General features: G+C 34.1%; 1 protein-coding gene across 5 annotated transcripts in view; it reads left to right on the top strand.

Moving 5' to 3' along the window:
* The window catches only part of LOC106090298 (ecdysone-induced protein 75B, isoforms C/D), a 456,620-nt gene that overhangs the window by 164,680 nt on the left and 272,447 nt on the right, over window positions 1-19,493 (top strand). Inside the window, exon 1 of one of the 5 annotated variants that reach the window (XM_013256451.2) lies at window positions 7,326-7,476. The exons of the other annotated variants lie outside the window; for them this stretch is intronic. Coding sequence (XP_013111905.2) covers window positions 7,392-7,476 — 85 coding nt within the window. The 5' untranslated portion in view covers window positions 7,326-7,391. Of the gene's footprint in view, window positions 1-7,325; window positions 7,477-19,493 lie in introns of those variants that run through there. 5 annotated transcript variants of the gene reach the window in all.

The following is a 19,493-nucleotide window of genomic DNA, read 5'->3' as shown; positions in this document are numbered from 1 at the left end:
AGCCCATCTTCGAAATTAACCTGCTTATGGACAAAAAAAAAATCTGTGCAAAGTTTCAGCTCAATATCTCTATTTTTAAAGGCTGTAGCGTGATTTCAACAGACAGACGGACAGACGGACGGACATGTCTAGATCGTCTTAGATTTTTACGCTGATCAAGAATATATATACTTTATAGGGTCGGAAATGGGTATTTCGATGTGTTGCAAACGGAATGACAAAATGAATATACCCCCATCCTTCGGTGGTGGGTATAAAAAGGATAATATTTTGAAATAACACACATGTCACATTCAACTGTTACATACAGAGATATTTGTGTAGGCACTCACCCACTTAAACACTCACACATACACACATGTATTTACGAATATTCGTATGTATGTATATGCCCATCTTCATATGGCTGTAAATGAAGGATAACATTCACAAAATTCTATGATTGTCATTGTCTTGCTGGCTTTTATGGGAGTTGGAGGAGGGAGTTAGTGAGTCCTTGAAATATGCTCTTAGCTGTAGTGTTCCACCTACACCATGTCATTGACATCTTCACGGGTCATTTAACCCGAGTGAGAGATGGCTTTGTGGCCAAAAAAAAAACTGATAAAAATGCCAACATAAATGCTGGCGATAAAGGAAATGGCAAAAAAATAACTCAAAACAAAATGGTCAGTATTATGTTTATTATAACAATAAAAAAAAGCCCAAACCCTTACAGAAAAATCAAAAACTCTATGAAAATAAAATTTTGAATAAAACATAACTTGTTCAAATGCAAAAGCAGTTGTTATAGCATTTGCCAGTAAATAACTTTCCATTATTTCGCATTTCCCATTCACCTCATTTTAAAGCTTTCTTCCCTATGGAGCTATAATCTTTGTGTTAAATCATGGAATTACCCATATGGTAAAAATCCTGCTATACGAATAGCTTTGTTGTTATTAACAAAAGCTTTCTTTCGAATAGACTAAATATTGTTAAAGCGGAAAACGGAACTTGGACGCCATATATAGCAAATGAGAGAAACACGAAAGAGAGGGAGAAAGCAATATAACGAGAGTGAGAGCTAAAAGTTATGCACAGCTTTTTACTAACACATATGAAAGCTCCATTTTCAGCAATTGTAAACAAACCACCAATGTCAGAAGTGTTAAAGCATTTTTTTTTTTTTGCAAAAATTGCGAAAGCGCCAAAGCAAAGCTTTTAGCATCAGGCTTGTATGAGTTGCAAATGATTTAATGTGCTAAAACAGTGATAATATATACATAGGACGCAATACAAGTTGAATAAGAAACTTCTAGGAGGGTTGCCAATGGAAATAAAAATTGATATCAAAATTTTGTATTTTAATAGAAAATTTTGTCAAATGTGTTTCTAGCAAAATTTATGAAAAATTTTTCTGTGTAGAAAATTTTATAAAATATTTTCCAAACAATTCTTTGTATATAAAACTTACCTTCTGACCTCATAAAATCGGATTTTAGATATATATGAAATTTGGCACAGTGAGTTCTGGTAGACCCCTTCCATATTATATCGGACGTGGATTGGATGGAGATGGGTTTTTACCTGGTAAATATCCAACACTTGGGTATTTATTGGGTATATACCAAATAAATACCTTTTTGAGTATTTATTTTGGGTATTTATAATTTTGCAGATATATGGGGTATAAAAATATTTTCCAAACAATTTTTTGTATATAAAACTAACCTTCTGACCTCATAAAATCGGATTTTAGATATATATGAAATTTGGCACAGTGAGTTCTGGTAGACCCCTTCCAATTTCTGTGAAGTGCGGTTCAAATCGGACTATATTTGGATACCCTATATCCCGATGTACGATATTGAGGCCATAAAAGATCCATTTACTACCCGAATTCGATGAAATGTGGCACATTGTGTTCTGGAAGACCCCTACCCATTCTTGTCAAATGTGATCCAGACCGGACCATATTTGGATATAGCTGCCATATAGACCGATGTTCCGATATAGTGTAATGAACATCTAAAAGGATAATTTTTCATCCTATTTCGATGAAACTTGGCACAGCGAGTTCCCCTTTAAGCTTTTTTGTTGAATATCGTCCAGATCGAACCATATTTGGATATAGCTGCCATATAGACTGATCTCCCGATATAGAGTATTGAGCCCATAAAAGGAGAATTTTTTATCCGATTTTGATGCAATTTTGTACAGCCAGTTTTGGTACCCCTCTAAACCTTTTTGTTAAATATCGACCAGATCGGACCCTTTTGGGTATTTACCTATCGCACATCTCTAGGAATGGATAATAATTAGGAATTTTGTGAGACAAGGATATTACAGGCTTAAATGGTTTACGCACCTCAAGCCAAGACATTCTCCACACTGGAAAATAGTTGTGTAAGATGGCGACAAATTTAATAATTTTTGGCTAATAAAGTACATACAAATGTACTGAAATTGAAAGTTTTTATTTGTAAATGACTTTATATCATGTATAAATATAAATATGTCCTCTTTGGGCGTGTTTTTGGGAGGGGGCGGCCCCCCAAACAAAAGGGGTGGATCCCCAGAAACTTTGTCCCTCATTTGGATATCAAATTCGTATTCTACTCGCAAATACCTTTAATTAAAGTCCCATATTGCCATGGTCGGTAAATATGCCCGATTTAGGGGTGTTTCTGTTCATGATTCGTCTAAATATATATTTGGTAGGTTTTGGGATTATGGCCGTCCCCCTAGGTGCCCCATCCGATACTATAAGATGGGTGCACAAAATTTCGCTTAAATCGCACCACTCTCCACGGAGATCTGGCGTTTCTGAAAATTACGGTATGGGGGAGGGTCCGCCACCCTTCAGATATCAAAAAACGTAGTAGCCTATTTTCACCAAGGGATCATTATGCACCATCAGTGAAAATTTCAAGAAAATCGGTTCAGCCCTTTTTGAGTCTATAAGGAACACACAAGCAAACAAACCGACAAACAAACCCAAGTTGATTTTTATACCCACCACCGAAGGATGGGGGTATATTCATTTTGTCATTCCGTTTGCAACACATCGAAATATCCATTTCCGACCCTATAAAGTATATATATTCTTGATCAGCGTAAAAATCTAAGACGATCTAGCCATGTCCGTCCGTCTGTCCGTCTGTCCGTCTGTCTGTTGAAATCACGCTACAGTCTTTAAAAATAGAGATATTGAGCTGAAATTTTGCACAGATTCTTTTTTGTCCATAAGCAGGTTAAGTTCGAAGATGGGCTATATCGGACTATATCTTGATATAGCCCCCATATAGACCGATCCTTCGATTTAGGGTCTAAGGCCCATAAAAGCCACATTTATTATCCGATTTTGTTGAAATTTGGGACAGTGAGTAGTGTTAGGCTCTTCGACATCCTTTGTCAATTTGGCTCAGATCGGTCAAGATTTGGATATAGCTGCCATATAGACCGATCCTCCGATTTAGGGTCTAAGGCCCATAAAAGCCACATTTATTGTCCGATTTCGCTAAAATTTGGAACAGTGAGTTGTCTTAGGCCCTCCCATATTCTATGTTAATTTGGTCCAGATCGGCTCAGATTTGGATATAGCTGCCATATAGACCGATCCTCCGGTTTACGGTCTTAGGCCCACAAAAGTCACATTTATTATCCGATTTTGATGAAATTCGGGGCAGTCAATTGTGTAAGGCCCATCGACATCCTTCGTTAATTTGGCTCAGATCGGTTCAGATTTGGATATAGCTGCCATATAGATCGATCCTCCGATTTATGGTGTAAGGCCCATAATAGCCACATTCATTATCCGATTTTGCTGAAATTTGGGACAGTGAGATGTGTTAGGCTCTTTGACATATTTCTTCAATTTGGTCCAGATCGGTTCAAATTTGGATATAGCTGCCATATAGACCGATTTCTTGATTTATGGTTTTGGGCCCATAAAATGCTCATTTATTGCCCGATGTCCCCGAAATTTGGAACAGTGAGTTAAGTTAAGCCCCTTGACATACTTCTGCAATATCGCACAGATCGGTCCAGATTTGGATATAGCTGCCATATAGACCGATATCTAGGTTTTAGGTTTTGGGGCCATAAAAGACGTATTTATTGTCCGATGTCGCTGAAATTTGAGACAGTGAGTTTTGTTAGACTCTTCGACGTCCTTCTTCAATTATGCCCAGATCAGTCCAGATTTGAATATACCTGCCATATAGACCGATCTCTGGATTTAAGGTTTAGGGCCCATAAAAGAGGCATTTATTGTCCGATTTCGCCGAAATTTGTGACAGTGCTTAGTGTTAGGCTCTTCGACATGTTTATGCAACTTGGCCGAAATCGGTCCAGATTTGGATATAGCTGCCATGTAGACCGATATCTCGATTTCAAGTCTTGGCCCCATAAAAGGCGCATTTATAATCCGATTTCACTGAAATTTGACACAGTGACTTATGTTCGGCTTTTCGACATCCGTGTCGTATATAGTTCAGATCGGTATGAGGTATATGAGTATAAGGTATGAAATTTTCACCGAATTTTGATGAAAGGTGGTTTACATATATACCCGAGGTGGTGGGTATCCAAAGTTCGGCCCGGCCGAACTTAACGCCTTTTTACTTGTTATATATACGATTTTTTGTTGAAAAATTTAAAAAAAATTTGTATTTTAATGGTCAACATTTTTTCTTATTAAATTTTTGTCAAATTTTGCTTTTTAGAAAATCGAATTTTTTTTAGAAAATAATTATTGCTGTGAAAAAAATTTTTAACCTTTTCATTCAATATTGTGATCAAAATAATTAAAAAAGTTTTGTAACAAAGTTTTATAAAAAGTTTTATAAAACTAATTGTTACTAAAAATTTTGTGGAAGATATGTTTACAACATTTTTTCGAAAATTTTCTCAAAAGTTGTTTTTAAAATGCATACATTTTTTAATAAAAATATTTGTCAAATTTTATTTTTATTAAAATGTTGTATACCTTTTATTCACCTCAAAAATTTGGTCGAAATGTTATGTCCATAGAAATTTTAATTAAAATTTTTTTAAGAAATTTTTGCCAATATTTTTTTCTTTAGAAAATATTCTCAAAATTTTATTTCTATAGAAAATGTTGTTAAAATTTAATTTTTACAGGAATTTTTGTCAAAATTTAATTTTTATAGAAATTTTTGTCCAATTTTTATTTTGTAGAAAATTTTGTCAAAATTTTATTTTTTTAGATAATTTTGTCAAAATTTTATTTCTAAAGAAAATGTTGTCAAAATTTGATTTTTCTAGAAACTTGTAAAAAACTACTTCTATAAAAAATTTTAAAATTTTATTTCCATAAAATTTTTTGTAAATCTTATATATATAAAAAGTTTTGAAAATTCTATTTCTATAAAAAGTTTTCAAAATTCTATTTCTATAAAATTTTAAATCATTTTGTGACCAAAAGAAGCGCTAAAACAATTTATTTTTTAATTTTTTTCCTATAGAAATTTCTTTGAAAATGTTAGTTTCCAGAGAATTTTGTCAAAGTTTTATTTCTATAGAAAATATTTTTATTTCTTTAGATAATTGTTTCACCCCTGCACCTCCTTTCTTATTCGGGGGGTGTTATGGGAATGAAGCGGCCCCAGCAGTCATTTGGTCCCGAAGGGAACCCCATATTGCCATATTTGTCGGAAAAAATCTTAGGTTTCGGAGGGATTTTTTGGGGGTGTGGTGGACACCAAACATATACCCTCAACAATTGGATATCAGATTAGTTTTCTACTCTCAAATACCTTCCCTACGAACCCCATATTGACAAGATTGGTCTGTATATTCATTTGGCGGGCTTTGGGGGGTGGAACAGTCCCCTTTAGTGTCCCACCCCAAATTTGAATAGCAAATTTTGCATAAGAGTGCAAACAAAATTTCGCATGAATCGCTCCACCAAACTTCTAGATCTGGCACTTTGAAAAATTAATGTAAGGGGAGGTTCTTCCCCCATTCAGTGCCCAATTTGTGTCACGGGATAAAAATAGGGCACAAACAAACAAGGTTTGTATATAGAAGTATAACAAGGTTTTTTCAAACTTCTCCAAAGTTATATTTCCATACACAATTTAATGGAAATTTTATTTTCAATTTCTTTGACAATTTTGTGAAATTTTATTTCCATAGGACATTTTGCCAAAATTTTATTTCCATAGAAAATTTGCTCGAATTTTACAATTCACAATAAAATTACCAAAATTTTCTAAAAATTGTTCTTTCACAATTTTTTTTTGCAAATAAAACCCTCAAAATTGGCACCATCCCACATATCCATTCAACCAAAAAAAGCTTCCATACATTTTTTCAATAGAACCAAGCAAAAAGAACAGAAAGCTTTTGCCCTAACCCACAACCAAAACAAAGTTGTTCGATTGAAAAGCAACTGGTTGGGGTTAATCGAAAAACAACACCAACAACTGTGAGTCAGGCTGTGGTGGTAGGTACTGCTACATTCTAATAGTGATTCTAACATGTTGTAAGCACATGCTGCCATATGCTTTTATTCCACATTCGTCTATCCATGCAACAGCATCGAGCTAGGGTCAACGGATAATTAATTTCGCAAAAAAAAAACACAAAACGTACAAATTGTTTACAGCGGCATATTAAAACAATAATAATACAAAAAAAAAAAATCAAGCGATTAGCAAAAAACCACCAACAAGTGTCATTAACGAACTAGTTCAACCATAATTCTGCCATAGTTTAAAATATTATGCTCAGCTGCAGTTAGCAAAGCCAACCGGCATGAGGATATAAACACAACGATGTTTCTATTTGCTACAATGTTCCCCAGTTCATGAAAATGCATAAAGACTTGACAAAAAATAAAACCCGTAAAAAACATCTGATTTGAGCTTAAAATCACTTAATTCGCTTACAACATAGCCAATAAAAGAAAACATATGTGTGATACTACTAAAAATAAAAGTGAATTTATTTAGAAAAAAAAATTCTACAAAAAATAGAGTTCAAACACTTGCGATATATAAAAGTTAGAAAAAAATTAAATTCGAAAATTTTCTAAAATTACTATATAACAAAATAAAAGCAAAAGGTGCCATATTATCATTAAAAATTTTCAAAATAAGACAAGAGATCTAATCAACAGTTATCCGTGAAAATTGAAAATATCTGAAGCCAATAAAGTTCAAATTAATTCTAAGTGAAAACCTCAAGTTAATTGTAAAATCTACTACTGCCAAAAACAACTGCCACTCTTTCTTAGGTGATTGGAAAAGAAGGAGACTCTCTACACAAACAAAGTCTTACTGCAATCATTGCCATATTAAGATATTAATTCCTTTTTTGAAACAAACAAATCCAACAAGATTTCCTCAACAAACGATAGCCCCGACCCTTGGCTGTCCAATATGACAGTCGGCTCACGCGAAGATCTCTTTGCTAATGCAAAACCCATAGACGATACGGAACGTCTAATAGGAAGAGTCTTAGCTGGTGAGTAAACTTTGTAGGTATAGCGATAAATAGCAAAAATAATCCTTTGTCTCTGGATGGTATTATAGAAAACAGATAATATGGGAACAAGTAAATGGTATACGGATAATATGGGTATGCTATGGACAATGATGTAAGGTTACACCTCCTACCCAATGAGGATTACAATAATAACATGGTATTGGGATAATAATTTATCTTATACAGATTATGCCAATAAATAAATATGTTATACAAATTACACAGATAACATTGTCATTCCACAAATATTTGCACATTGAGGGTGAAAATATCAACTTGCCATGCAATTATGGATAAAAAGCAAGCAATTTCTATCACTATCCGGATAGTGTGAATAATCATTTAACGAAATCCGAGTAACATTGATGATCATTCAAGGTTATCCGGCTAGTATGGATAATCAGCGATGTCTGGATAACGTAGATAATCATTTAACGGTATACAGGTAATCATTTATCGGTATCCGAATGACATGGATTGTCATTTAACGTGGATATTCTTCTTACGGCATCTGAGTAAAGTGAATGATCTCTTAATGGTATCTTCAGGTCTAGGATAAACGGTATACGGATAAAGTGGATATTCATTTAACGGTATCCGAACATGGCGGAAAATCCTTTTGCGGTATCCGGATGACACTAAGGGTATTCGGATAACGTGGATAATCATGTAGGGGCATTCAAATAAGGTGGATAAACTTATTTCTGTATCCGAATGACGTGAATGATCTTTTAAAAGTACCCAAATAAACTGGATAATCCTGGAACAGTATCCGGATAGCATGGATAGGCATTTTAAGGTATCCCGATAACGTGGATAATTTTCTAATGGTATCCCTGAATTATCATTTAACAATACCCGAATAACGTGGATAGTCGTTAAACGTTATCCGAATAAAGTGAATAATTATTAGTCAAACGGTATCTGAATAAAGTGAATGGTCTTTTCTAAATAGGGTGGATAATCTTATAGCGGTATTCGAATAAAATGAATGATCTCTTAACAATATCCGAATATCGTGGATAATCTTTATCCGGTAAACGTGGATAAACATTTAACGGTATTCGGTAACACAAATAATCACTTAACGGTATCTGGATAACTCTGATAATAATTTAACGTTATTCGGGTAGCACGAATTTACATTAATAGTATCCGGATAATTTGGATATTCAACGTGAATGATCGTTTAACGGTGCCAGATAATTCTTGACCTGTATACCGATAACGTGGACATATAGTGGTATCTATATTATGTGGACAATCATTTAACGGTATTCAGATAACGTGGATAATCATTGGACGGTTTCCGGATAATGAGGATAATCATTTAACGGTATCCGGGTAGCGTCAATAATCATTTAACCGTGTCCGGATAACATGAACAATCACTTAACGCCTCCGAATAACGCAAACCATCACTATTAAACACCTTCGGATAAAGTGAGTAAACATTAAATAAATAACAGTACTCAGATAATGTGGACAATCATTAACCGGTATCCGGATAACGTGGATGATTATATGACTGTATCCGGATAATGAGGATAATCATTTAACGGTATCCGGTTAACGTGAATAATCATTTAACGCCTCCGGATAAAGTGAGAAAACATTGAAAGCTATTCGGACAACGTGGATTATCCTTAATGGGTATCCGGATAAGCCGGCAAATAATTTCTCGGTCACCGCTTATTACGGATGACGTAGATACTTATTTAGCGGTATCAGGATAACCTGAATTATCATTTTAACGGTCGCAGAAAAATGTGGTCTGAGGAAAACGTGGATAATAAATAAATGGTATCCAAATAACGTGGATAACACATAAATAATATCCGGATAACGTGGATACTCATTAAAGGGTCTTAGGAAAAAGTGGATAATAAATAAATCGTATCCGGCTAACGTGAATAATAAGTAAATGGTATCCGGATGAAGTGAATAACCATTTTGCAGCATTTCAATCATCTAATACCTGAATTGTGATCATATAAATTACTTACCTTCTACCAGAGAGCTTAGAATTCATTCGATTTATTTGTATTGTATGGGTATAATACGCAAAGATGAATTATCCACTTTATCCGAATATCATTTTCAATACCAACACTTGCAATCAGCATTAAGTGGATGATTACGGGATTAGGTTACTTTAGTCCACTACAGACTCATATAGACAATATAAAGATTTATAGAGACTATGTAGTCCTCGGAGGATAGATAACTAGATTGATGGACACTAGATATTGGATGAATTTAGATTTCCAAGCAATAATAACTTGAATTCATCCGTATTCATTTTCCCTCATACTTTCGTAAAGAATTTTGTTCCCTTGGCCAAATATCCACCTAGTTATTTATCTGTAACCAACCATCATTTCATTTCTCTAACGAAGTTGACTGACCTTTTCACAATTAAAAGTGATGGGTGACTAAAGAACACAGAAGAGTCCAAAATGCGTACACGTACATTCTCCGTAATTACAATCTCCCACCCGCCTGTCTTACCAACAAATATCCTGCCACCTACACACTAAAGCATATTGACAGTTAAATGATATGGAAGAGAAATTTGTGTTCCTAATATCTGTGGTGGGGCAGAAAAATATGGCTGACCGCCTGCTTGTTATCGTTTAACCACAAATCTCGATGGAATGCATGTACGTTTTGTGGTTGCTAGCATTTTTCGACTAGCGAAGGTGAGGGAGTTAGACGAGGTGAATGTGTGTGGGAGTGCGTAGTTGTGTATATGGGTCCATAATTTACTCCCGTACCAATATACCCGAGTAAATTGGAATTTACCTGTATTTGTAGTATACCCAGAAATGTTTCCTTTTGCACCGCATGCTCCACCGCCATCACCACTATGCATCCCTGTTACCCTAAACTATCAGCAGCGTATCTGTTGATAGGCGGTCATTGAACTTCTATTTCAACGAAACAACAAAAAAAGTTAACCTAAATTTCTTGATTGTACTCAAAGTATTGGGTGGTTTTTGTTGTGGTTGTGCTCTAATGTTGTGTTTGTTGTTTGCCAATTTCATTTCAGTTGCTTGCTCGTTCATTTATTGTGAGTGTGTGTATGGTGAACTTAACTATCACTTTCAGTTAGACAAATAATAATACTGAACTAGCACGTAAATACATTAGAGCGGGTCGCATTGACAGGCTGTGATTAATAGTTTAGCTGCGATTTGATAAGATATATTTTTTGAAATTAGTATGCTTGAACAAACGTTCCGTTATTCGAGACACTCTAATAAACAAATTCCAAAATAAGCTATTTTTACCACTTGCGCGAATCATTTCTTATCGAAAAATTTTATTAAATTACGTTTGTTTTTAAATATAACAAATAAAAGTGTGGTAAGTTCGGCCGGGACGAATCTTATATACCCTCCACCATAGATCGCATTTGTCGAGTTCTTTTCCCGATATCTCTTTTGAGGCAAACAAAGGATAAAAGGAAGGAATTGCAATAATATTGGAGCTATTACAAGTTGTGGTCCGATTCGAACCATAAATGAATTGAATGTTGGAGACCACAGTAGAAGTCATTGTGAAAAATTTCAGACAATACGAGTAAGAATTGCGCCCTTTAGGCGCTCAAGAAGTAAAATAGAGATTTCCACCATACCATATTTGACACGTATGTTGAAGGCCGGGGAGAAGCCGTTGTACGAAATTTCAGCCAAATAGGATAACAATTACGCCCTCTGGAGGCTCAAGAAGTAAAGATCCCAGATCGGTTTATATGGCAGCTATATCAGGATATGGATCGTATTGAACCATATTTGGCACATTTGTTAGAGGTCATAACTCAACACGTCGTGCAAGACTTCAGCCAAATTGGATAGTAATTGCACCCTCTAGATGCTCAAGAATCAAGACCCCATATAGGTTTATGTGACAGCAATATCAGGTTATAGACCGATTTCAACCATACTCAACACAGTTGTTGGAAGTCATAATAAAACTCCTCATGCAAAATTTCAGCCAAGAAGTCAAGGTCACAAGCTCGGTTTATATGGCAGCTATATCAAAACATGGACCGATATAGCCCATTTACAATCCCAACCGACCTGCACTTATAAGAAATATTTGTGCAAATTTTGAAGCGGCTAGCTTCATCGCTTCGAAAGTAAGCGTGCTTTCGATAGACAGACAGACATGGCTAGATCGACATAAAATGTCATGACGATCAAGAATATATATACTTTATGGGGTCTTGGACGAATATTTCGAGGAGTTACAAACAGAATGACGAAATTAGTATACTTCCATCCTATGGTGGAGGGTATAAAAATTGTTTTCATTTGAGAGGGCAGAACATTCTTGCCTGCATAAATATATGTTCGTAAATAAATATTGAATGAATTGACTAAATAGTTTTTTTTATTTTACAATTTTGGAGTCAAAAAAATAGTAATAAACAGCAAACCGAAGATGTTATTTTTGAACATTAGGATAAAAATAAACAAAACAAAAAAAAAACATATACTAAATCAAGATTGATTAAAACAAAACCCCAAATTATACAAGTAAAATGGATAACGATTCAAAATATTCAAAGCGCGGATAAGAATTTAATCAAATACCCATACGCGAATAACAGTTATGTGCTTTTATGATTGTTTGGATAAAAACCATATGCTATACAAATTTAGTAATTATAATAATACATTTTTTTTATGCGTAAAGCGTGGATAAAAACACTAAAATATCCGAATAATGCGAATAACTTTTCTAAGCCTATTCAGATAATATGTCTAAAACTTTCACTTTCCTTGGATTACGTGGATAACAATTCTATGCTATTAGGATAAAGCGAATAACGATTCCGTATGATTAATGCGGATATACATTCCACATTTTTCAGACGATGTTTATACAAGTTAACAGTTACTAAATTTCTGTTTTTATTAATTTGAGTGCTTTTACAGAACTAAATCAAAAATCTTAAACTTAGGTTGAAGTTGGTTGGTGCTGCTGTTGGCGCTGCTGCTGTTGGTTGGTGCTGTTGCTGGTGCTGCTATTGGTTTCTTGCTGATTGACGATTTTGTTATTGTTGTCGTCATGAGGTGTCAGGTTACCCGCTTTGCTGTGTTTGCTGTTGATCTGCGGTACTGGTGGATACGGATTGTTGACCCTTGCGTTAGCTGTAGAAATGCTTACATTTCATTACCATTACCATTTCATATTGTTGCTTACAAATCATGATGGTTCACTGTTTGTTGTTGCAGGCGGACAATGTTGACTGACAGCGGTCAATGAATTAATCAATAGAATCAGCAATTTTTTGGTATCGAAATCCAATATAAAGAATTTTTTGTTTGGCTGACATCCCAGCAAACATCTTTGATGTTAACACCTCCCCTCTTAGTTACGAGCGTCCTCGATCGTAATACCGTTAGAAGTAAGGTATCTGAGATAATCTTGGTACGTCTCTTGGAAAGTTTGTTGAATTCGATGTCGGAACTGATAGTTGATTGGGAGGTGCTAGATTAACGGTTTCAATCAATGGGCGCTGCTTTCTTCTTATCAAGAACAATACCAGAATGAGAGCTGCAGCTATTGTGAGTAAATGCACGGCCGCACTCCATTTGTTTTTAATGTTCAACAGTTCTATCGCTTTTGTATTGTTTAGATGGATCCTTTTTACAAATTCCAAAGTGGTTACTTCTTCTATTTTTGATCCAGGAGATCTAGGTTGTAGGATTGCAGATAATGGTTCGGCATACGTTGTTTGGAAATAGTTGTATGTCTCGTTGTCAATTGTTATGGAAGCGTTTTGAAACTTGATTATGAAGGTTCCCGTAAGATTGTACTGCTCGTCGTTGATGAGAATGGTACCATCGAATTGATTTAGTAGAATCATCCCAGGCAAGACTTCCTCTACTGTAGGGGTGGTGCTATGTCTCAATAAAGTACAGTTTGCTTCTACGCTTTTTAAAAGATTTAACAAACAATTTTCTTTTTCTATTCTTTTGACATTATTTAAATTACAAACAGTCAGATTATTGAAAGATTTACATGGTTTAAGGATCCCATAGGATTCATTTTTACAAACTAGTATTTCATTATAATCAATTTTATTAATAAGATCCCCACTCTTAGTGGGTTTAATCAAGAGTTTACTGCAGGAATCTAAATTCGTAGTCGGTACATTGACGATATAAATAAGTGATTTTTCATTTGATGCAATTTTTACTTCAGAGAATTCGAATATTTCTTCTATGTTTACAAAGGGAATTGAATCTTTCTCGAAAAGCTCTTTTGCAATATTCACTTCAGTGTTCGACAATACAAATGAATTTATTATGCCGGACTTTGCCCAGTGAATGGCATAATTTACATTAACAATTTCTTCCTTTAAAAGGTCAATTTTCATTTTGAGCATGGTTATAAAATTTTCATTGGTTTTTACAATTTTTATAATTTTGTTGGTATTTTCTGTGAGTTCATCTATTTTTTTTTAGAGACAGATTATTTATTACAACCTGCCTATTATTGCTTGACAAAACATTGTTAATTTTTTGCTCTATTATCTCGAAATCGTCGTGATCTGGATTTCCGGCGATCCATTTCCAAGTTTTCTTAATTCTATTGATTTTTCTATTTCCTGAAGTTACAATTTTTAAATTCTTTAATTATTCACCAAAATTTTTTTCTCTACCAGAGTTTTCACATTTTTTTCACTTTCGTACTTAAATTCTTCTTAATTATTAAATCTAACTTTTTCCAACTTTTCTTAATTCTATTGATTTTTCTATTTCCTGAAGTTACAATTTTTAAATTCTTTAATTATTCACCAAAATTTTTTCTCTACCAGAGTTTTCACATTTTTTTCACTTTTGTACTTAAATTCTTCTTAATTATTAAATCTAACTTTTTCCAACTTTTCTTAATTCTATTGATTTTTCTATTTCCTGAAGTTACAATTTTTAAATTCTTTAATTATTCACCAAAATTTTTTTCTCTACCAGAGTTTTCACATTTTTTTCACTTTTGTATTTAAATTCTTCTTAATTATTAAATCTACGATTCACAACTTTTTTTTTTTTGTTCACTGCCTACTTACAAATGTATCCCTATAAAGATTTTCCATACGTCCATGGAGGCGATTTCGTTGTCCTTTCGTTAAATCTACTTGGAGAATCGTCCGCTTACTTGTTGACGTGTGTTGAGCCGGTAGTTGTAGCTACAGCCTCTGTGGTCTTCTAGGGTGTTTTTTTGGTCCTTGGTCACAGCCTCCGGGTGCGTTGATGGATTGTTGGGCGCCAGTTAACAGTTACTAAATTTCTGTTTTTATTAATTTGAGTGCTTTTACAGAACTAAATCAAAAATCTTAAACTTAGGTTGAAGTTGGTTGGTGCTGCTGTTGGCGCTGCTGCTGTTGGTTGGTGCTGTTGCTGGTGCTGCTATTGGTTTCTTGCTGATTGACGATTTTGTTATTGTTGTCGTCATGAGGTGTCAGGTTACCCGCTTTGCTGTGTTTGCTGTTGATCTGCGGTACTGGTGGATACGGATTGTTGACCCTTGCGTTAGCTGTAGAAATGCTTACATTTCATTACCATTACCATTTCATATTGTTGCTTACAAATCATGATGGTTCACTGTTTGTTGTTGCAGGCGGACAATGTTGACTGACAGCGGTCAATGAATTAATCAATAGAATCAGCAATTTTTTGGTATCGAAATCCAATATAAAGAATTTTTTGTTTGGCTGACATCCCAGCAAACATCTTTGATGTTAACATACATTTTTAATATTTTTTGGATAATAATGGATAACAATTCTAGATTATCCAAATAATGCGGATTACTAATCCATATTTTACAACTGATGTGATATCCGGATAATGCGGATAAGCATCATACGTTATTCAGATGATGTGTAAAAATTTTTGACTCTTTTGCATAATGTGAATAAAAATGCAAGGGTTTCCCGATACTGAGGAAAACGAAAAACGATTCCGCATTATACTGAGGCTTAGTAAAAACATTCGACACTTTCCGGATAATCCGGAAAACGATTTTGCTGTATACAGATAATATTTGGGCAATGTGGATAATGAGCAGAAGGATTCCTCCTTGTTCAAATAATGTGTAGAAACAAAGGAGACTATTTGGATAACACAGATAACAATTGTTAGTTATCCGGATTTTACGTCATGGGCATTTGAGACATTTTGACTAATAAGGATAACAATTTTATAATGTTCGAATAATGATGATATGGATTCTATGTCTTCAACAATTTCAGGATAATGCGGATAAATACACATACTTTTATACTACTTGGATAACGTGACTAAAATTTATAAGCTACCCGCATAACGAGGACAACGATTCCACATTACACAAAAGTTGAGTACAAACATTTGACACTATTGTGATAATGTTGAAAACAATTCTAAGATATCCGGGTAACGTGGATACCGATTTTACCGATGTGAAGAAATATTTAAAATTATTTGGATATTATAGCGTAGATATGTGGATTGGGATGCAGTTAAAAAAAAAGCTTTTTAAATATATCTCTACCAAGGCCCAGTATTAACTTTTATGGGAATGTATTTAGTAATATTGACAATAATATTACTCCGAATCAGCTTTTTGATTTCGAACACTTTGAACCATTTGACTGATCTAATTGATCCTAAATTTTTAAAAATAATGTTTCCCCATATTCTGTTCTACATTTGTTTTTTCTTTAACAATATTATATTAAGGAGCTGCTATCCACAATCCTGGCAACAGTCAAGAGTAATACCGGTACCAAAAAATAATTAAGATTTAGATCTACAGCCATACTTCAATACATTTTGAAATCGTAATTCTAGATGCCTTCCAGTTTCACGCGGTATCACACAAAGTTCAATATTAGACCCTCTCCTTTTTTCTTTATACAGCAACTCTGCAACCCAAACAGTTGCAGAGTTGTAGTATTCATATGCATGCCGATGATGTTCAACTGTATATAAGCACGTCAGCTAAGAAAATAAATGATACCCTAGTTCGTCTGAATAACGACCTTGACAGTGTTAATGCGTGAGCGAATGCGAATGGCCTTCTATTGAATCCCTTTAAGTCAAAATGCATAGCCATTTCCATAAATGGTTTTGCAATCGAAATGGTGACCTCAGCGAATAATCTTGGCGTAGTTTTTGATGATAAATTATCATTGGAGAATCATATTAACTCGGCAATTGGCAAAACGTATGGTGTATTAAGGGTCTTATATATGAGTCGCTCGTATATTCCCATAGAAATCAGAATGCTCTTGGCAAAAAGGTATATCCTGCCAAAACTTTTATGTTTTAGCGAAATTTTTTCAAATTTAGATAATGTGCTTAAAAATAAATTACATATTGCCTTCAATGATGTTTCCAGATATGTTTTTGGTTTGTGTAGGAGAAATCGGATATCCCCATACTTTATATAAGACCCAGTCTTTTACATGGGTATTATCACAATTAAAATAAATACAAATACAAAATATGCGAACAGAGATGCTCCGTTGATGAAAATAGTTTTCAATATTTAAATGATAAGAAATGCAATTCAAAGTTATCCGGTAATGCGGATAACGATTTAACATTTTACAGATGATGTGAAGAAACGTTTGACTTCATTTGTATAACTTTGATAACAAATTAATACAGTTCGGATTACGTGGATTAAAATTCTAAAATAGTTGGATAATGCGGAAAAGGATTCTTCATTATTCAGAAAATGTGTTCTAATAATAGACAATATATGGACAAAAATTCAAAAATATTCGAATAATGAGGAAAACGAATGATATGTTGTAATATTTGACATTATTTGGATAACTTGGACTACTATTCTATAATATTCGGACAATGCGGATAGGCATTTCAGATAACATGTAAAAATTTAAAAAAAAAATGTTCGGATAACCGGGATAACATTTCTAAGATATCCGGATAAGACGGATGACCATCAAGCGTTATTCAGATAATCTACACTAAACATTAAAAATTTTCAGATAACGTTGATAACATTTCTCTGATATACGAATTTTGCACGTTAAAAAGGATGATTCGAACAAATACTTGGCTGTGAAAAACAATGGATACCAATGATAAGACATTCGGATAATGCGGAAAACAATTCTACAATATGCAGTTGATGTGTAGAAACATTTTACACTGTGGAATACAATTCTGAGATACCCGGATAATGCGGATAACATTTTCAAGATATCCGGATAAAGCGATTCCATTACGATTCCTCGTTATACAGTTGATATGGAGAAATATTTGACACTATTTGAATAACATGTATAACAATTCTTAGATATCCGCATAATGCAGATAAGGATTCCGCATTATTCTGATGGCACTATTTGGGTAACATCGATAAAAATTCTATAATATCCGGATAATGCAAATAAGGATTCTACGATATTCAAGTGATGTGTTCAAGTATTAGACACTGAATAACACATCTAATATTTCTGGATAATGCGGATAAGTACTCGGATGACGTGTACAAATCTAAGACCCTATTTGAATAACGTGTACAGCATTTCAATATTTAAGCAGAATAAGTTAATAACTTAGGCTCTTAATATGTAAGATACTGGATGTAGTACAATATGTACTATTATTAAAGCTATAAAGAATTGAATTGAATTTGAATAAGGTAGATAATAATTCTATGCTGTACTAATAATGCGAATATTTAATTAATTTACTGGAAATAATAAATAAGTGAAACACAATTTATGAATTTTTAGTGTTTCACTTGTCCATTTTCGACTGCACATTGAAATTTTTTCCTTTAAAAATTTTTTTGACACATTTTTTTGAAGAAAGTGAATTGAAATTTATTCTTTAAACTAGTAAAAAGGCGTGGACAGGATTCGAACCCAGGCGTTCAGCGTCATAGGCGGACATGCTAACCTCTGCGCTACGGTGGCCTCCAAATAGGGCATTTTGTAGATGCGTTTTAAGTAAAATATGAACAAAATACGTCAACTTCTACGGGTGCTATATTTTCTTCGAAAAGACAATTTTTTGCTAAAAAATTGGAAAACCTCCTCGAGTTCTTAAATTCCAAAGCCCAGATCCCCCAATTGGGCACACCTTTTTGTTACTCCATACATCTCCTAAACCCATGCAAAAAATTGTTTACACCTAATAATATTTATAGCCTCCACAGAAAATTTACTAAAAAATGCCCATTTTGAAACCGTCTTTGCCCGAAAGGAGTATTTTGGGGATTTTTGTGAAAAAATCGGGCAGAATTTATTTGAAGTTTTTTAAGTACACCTCTATCAGCAAAATTTTTGTTTTGTGCAAAAGCAGATTTTTTGGAAATTCCAAAACATAATTTTATCCAAAATGTCGGTTTCTTGTAATTTTTGATATTTGAAGATGAAATAACTTTTTATGATTCTGGACCCTATTTTAATGATGAAACAAAAAACTCCTGTGGATTCTATTCCTTTTCCCATCTTATGGTGACCGAAAAACAATAAATACATAATTTATTTATTATTTTATTTAGTGCTTGTTATTTTTGCTTTCCCACTATCGCCTAATAAAACTGTTGTTTGTGATCAAGAAATGTCACTTAAGAAAGTAGAACGCAACATATTGCCTGCTACACTGCCGCTACAGCAACAAAGGCAACGACTTCCAACAACATTTGCCGTCAGTTCATTTTCAAGCTAGAAACTGACGACGACATCGATGACAGCAGCGCAGACATTGGGAGGAGGTGACTGTGTGGCCGAATATGTTTTGTTGTTGTAACAACAAATGAAAACGAAAATTGTTTTTTATATTCATATCATTATTAATTTTTTTCCATTCCATATACACTACACTCTCACTCTCATTCTCAGTTCTGCCTAATGCCACCCCACTGTACTCCCAATGTATATTGCTCTCCCATGGATTCCTAGACGTTTAAGCGCTGCCACATAGCCTGAAATTGTAATAAATTTGTGTTCGCAT

This window comes from Stomoxys calcitrans, chromosome 1 (genome assembly GCF_963082655.1).
Source record: "Stomoxys calcitrans chromosome 1, idStoCalc2.1, whole genome shotgun sequence".
NCBI lineage: Eukaryota > Metazoa > Arthropoda > Insecta > Diptera > Muscidae > Stomoxys > Stomoxys calcitrans.
Note: the sequence above shows the minus strand (reverse complement) of the source record. Positions and strands in the feature narration are given on the sequence as shown.